Raw genomic sequence first — 3,690 nt, forward strand, 5'->3', positions numbered from 1 at the left:
TGCAAGTCTCGAGTGAAAACCTGCAACGGCGGACATGATGTGAGTACTGGAATTATAATCACAGTTATCACGTCAAGCAAGATTCTCGCTCTTGGCGTTTGAAACTATTCTGGAATGATGATCCTGTCCCAAATCGGCGACCCGATTCGAATCTTCAAATCTGTGAATTTCTCCAGGGACCAAGTGAACACATGCATCCGCCCAGCCCGGTGGGCATCGAGGTTCGCCGTAAGATGAATGAACTTCGTTCGTATGCGGTAAAGAATGTTTCTGCATCGAACGCAACGATCATCGGGAACCTAGTCAGCACAGTAGATTCCGAAGCCGTGAAAGGGGAAATGCCAAACATCAACTTGATGCGCCAGCGGATAACGTATGCTAGAGCAGCTGCAGGACCGTCGCTCCCGGTAAATCCGCTCCGGCGAGAGGACTTGGAAATCCCGGAGTTTCTGAAGACGACCTTCCGCGGCGAACGATTCGTCCACTACGATTCCGGAGTAGGAGACGTGAACAGAATTATCGTTTTCGCCACGGCAAAGAATCTCGAGCTCTTAAAAATGAGTCCTGAGTGGTTCGTAGATGGTACCTTTAAGGTTTGTCCACTCATCTTCCATCAGCTCTACACATTCCATGTAAGATTGCCCGACGGTAAAACGGTGCCGGTTGTTTACTCACTGTTGCCAGCGAAGAACGCTCAGACCTATCGCAGACTACTGCAAATTCTCCTCGATGCGATCGACGGATTTCATCCGGACGCCATCCACATTGACTTCGAACTGGCAATGATCAGAGAGCTTGAAAAAGTCTTTCCAGCTGCTGGCATTCTCGGATGCTCATTTCACTTCTGTCAATGTATATGGCGACGCGTGCAGAACGATAGCGAGCTGAGAGCTAACTACCTGCGGGATGCCGATTTTGCTCTGGATTTACGAATGTTTCCGGCCCTCTCTTATGTTCTGGTAGATCAAGTACGCGATCTCTTTGCTACGCTGACCGATTCCGATTTCGTCCGAACGAACGAGGCACTGCTCACTGATTTCATAAATTATTTTGAAAGTCAATGGGTCGGCTGGAACAGAAACCCACCGACGATGAAAGTGGAGTGGTGGAATGTTCATTCTTCAACGCTCAATTCTATGGGACGAACGAATAACGAAGTTGAGGGATGGCATTCCGCTTTCGCGAGAAGAGTCGGATCCTCTCACCCGTCAGTGTTCAAATTGTTAGAACACCTGAAGGTTGAGCAAGGAAAAGTTGAGTTCATTGCTTCCAACTCTCTGGCTCAGGGCATTGGCACCACATCGAAGAAGAAATACCGGGACCGTCAAGCAAGGATCTACGCATTGGTTTCAACGTATGAGGCACGTGATAGCCTCCAGTTCCTCCGTGCAATCGCACACAATATCACGTTTTAACTTGATCCCGACCGTCGAGACACGCTGCGGTCGTTCGGTCCTCAGGTCACCACCGGTGTCTTCGTGATTCTTGACCCTTGTACATGAAAATAAATTAACTTGTGATTTATCATGCACGAAAAGAGTTATCTAGCCACTCATTATTCTCGATTCTCCGCCCCTTCGATCCTGGCATTCGAGAATCTTTTCCTTGGGAACAATTCGAAAGAAGGGGAAAAATTAGTTTACTTAGTGATGAGTGATGATGCTCCCCTCTCAGGACCACCAAAACCCATGCTTTCAATTCAGGCTGCGCTCAAATCGAACCTGCGCTCAAATCAGACCTGCGCTCAGTCCAAACCCGCGCTCAAATCAAACCTGCGCTCAATTCAAACCTGCGCTCGAATTGAACATGCGCTACATTCAAACCTGCGCTCAATTCAAAGCCGAGCTCAATTCGAAGCCGCGCTCAAATCAAACTCGCGCTCGAATCACGCCGCGCTCAAATCCCATATGCGCTCAAATCAGCTAGCACCGTTTCCGTTGGCTTTCCGAACAACGACGATGGGCGATGCCCACTCTGATGTTTCCACGGGGGACAGAGTTTCGTTCTCTAGAAGTCGATCTAATTCCTTGTCAACCGCCGAATGTCGGGAAGGACTACATGTCCTCAACATCGATAAAAGTGAGCCGAAATGTCTGCACGGTCATTCGGCGGTCGCTCTGCCCTGACCGGTGGAGATGAGGGTCCTCTCGGGGTTTATTGAAACCTTGTACCGTTTTCTGTCAATTTGCTAACAGAGATGAGGTTTGTATTCATTTTCGGAACATCGAGAGCGTCACAAAGCTTGATATTCACGCACTTGTTTCCTCGGCGGACAGTCAGCAAGGCGTCACCATACCCTTGTGCCGTAAGTATACTGTTGTTGCCAAGCTTGACTTCTCGAGATGTCGTCGTGGAGTCTAGTAACGTGAAGAAGCTCTGGTCGTTGAGCACGTGATGAGAGCTGCCGGAGTCGACAACAAATTGCACCTGTGTGGTTTTGACACTTCCCTTTTCTTCAGTTGAGTCTCCATTCGTGAGGAAAACTTTGGCCAGGTGCGCTTCCGCTTTTGGTTTTTCGCGGGGGACTTTTCTTCTTACAGTACCTTGAGGAATGTCCCACTTCATCACATGTCGAACAGCGTAACTCCGTGGTGCGGGAGTAAGACTGCATTTTTCGCGAGTTTGTATTCTGTCGTTGGTATGGCTGCCTCATAGGTCGCCGTCTCCGTCCGGTCAGGTTTGTCCTTGCCATGAGCACTGTTACATCGTTAATATCGCGGCTCTCGTTTTTCAGACGAGCGGCCTCGCTACGGATGAGGCTGAGCAGAGTTTCCAGAGTCTTGTCATGTGGGGATCTAGTAGTCCAAGCTTGTTTGAACGATGACCACGAGTTCGGTAGGGCACTAACCATCTTGGATATGAGGACCTGTTGGTCTAGTACCAGTCCGACTTCGACGAGACCGAACGTGGTCCTCTAGTACCGGAGGATGTTCTCGGTTACAGTCTGGGACTCATTGTACTCGTAGCTAATTGTAAGCCACATATCGAGAGCCTGATCCTTGAAGATTCCATCGTTGCGGGTGAAGTGCTTCTTAATATTTTTCCACATGGTCACAGCACTCACGCTTTCGGATTCTCCGAAGATCAGCTCGAGGATGATGTTTGGATGAACTATGTTGAAGAAGACGGTCCTGGCATTGCGATCTCCGGTATCATACTTTGTGAGAATAGTTGGATCCTTGTCCGGTACGATTTCTTCGTTCACTACCTGCCACGCGTAGTTCTCCGCCTGGAGGAGTCCGGAAGCCAATGTTTTCCAAGTGTGGTAGTTCTTGCCATCCTCCCGGAGGACCATGGCAGGGTTGAAGCGGATCTTCGGAGTATCGCTTCCATTGACGTTCAGCGTGATCGCGGTGACGCGCTGCATCATTCAAGAGCGTCAGAGACCTCTTGACTCACCTCGGTGATTTAAACTCTGGTGTGGAGTTTCCTGTAGAGTTCACTCGTGCTGATAACGAATGTTGGGAATCCGTGAGGATCGTGTGCTTTGGCTCACTGAGAAGGTGCTCAGTCAGCAGGAGTCCGTGGTCCAGAGTTTAGAGTTGATTCGGCACAGGGTACGGATGATCTCCGAGGGTCGAGGTCTCGTAGGGAAGATGCTCTCAGGAATGAGGACGCAGGGGATGCGTGTGACAGAAGAATCTCTGTCTGATGTTTATTCCAGTGCTGTTCATATACTGGCACAGTCCC

At 49.6% G+C, this 3,690-nt stretch overlaps 1 protein-coding gene across 1 annotated transcript; it reads left to right on the plus strand.

Moving 5' to 3' along the window:
* Nucleotides 1-233: 233 nt before the first annotated feature.
* LOC108863783 (uncharacterized) lies at nucleotides 234-1,415 on the plus strand. Its single transcript, XM_018638360.1, has one exon. The coding sequence runs from the start codon at nucleotides 234-236 to the stop codon at nucleotides 1,413-1,415; it is 1,182 nt and encodes a 393-aa protein (XP_018493876.1).
* The last annotated feature ends 2,275 nt before the right edge of the window (nucleotides 1,416-3,690 follow it).

Source organism: Galendromus occidentalis, unplaced genomic scaffold, assembly GCF_000255335.2.
Source record: "Galendromus occidentalis unplaced genomic scaffold, Mocc_1.1 scf7180000076942, whole genome shotgun sequence".
Classification (NCBI taxonomy): Eukaryota; Metazoa; Arthropoda; class Arachnida; order Mesostigmata; family Phytoseiidae; genus Galendromus; species Galendromus occidentalis.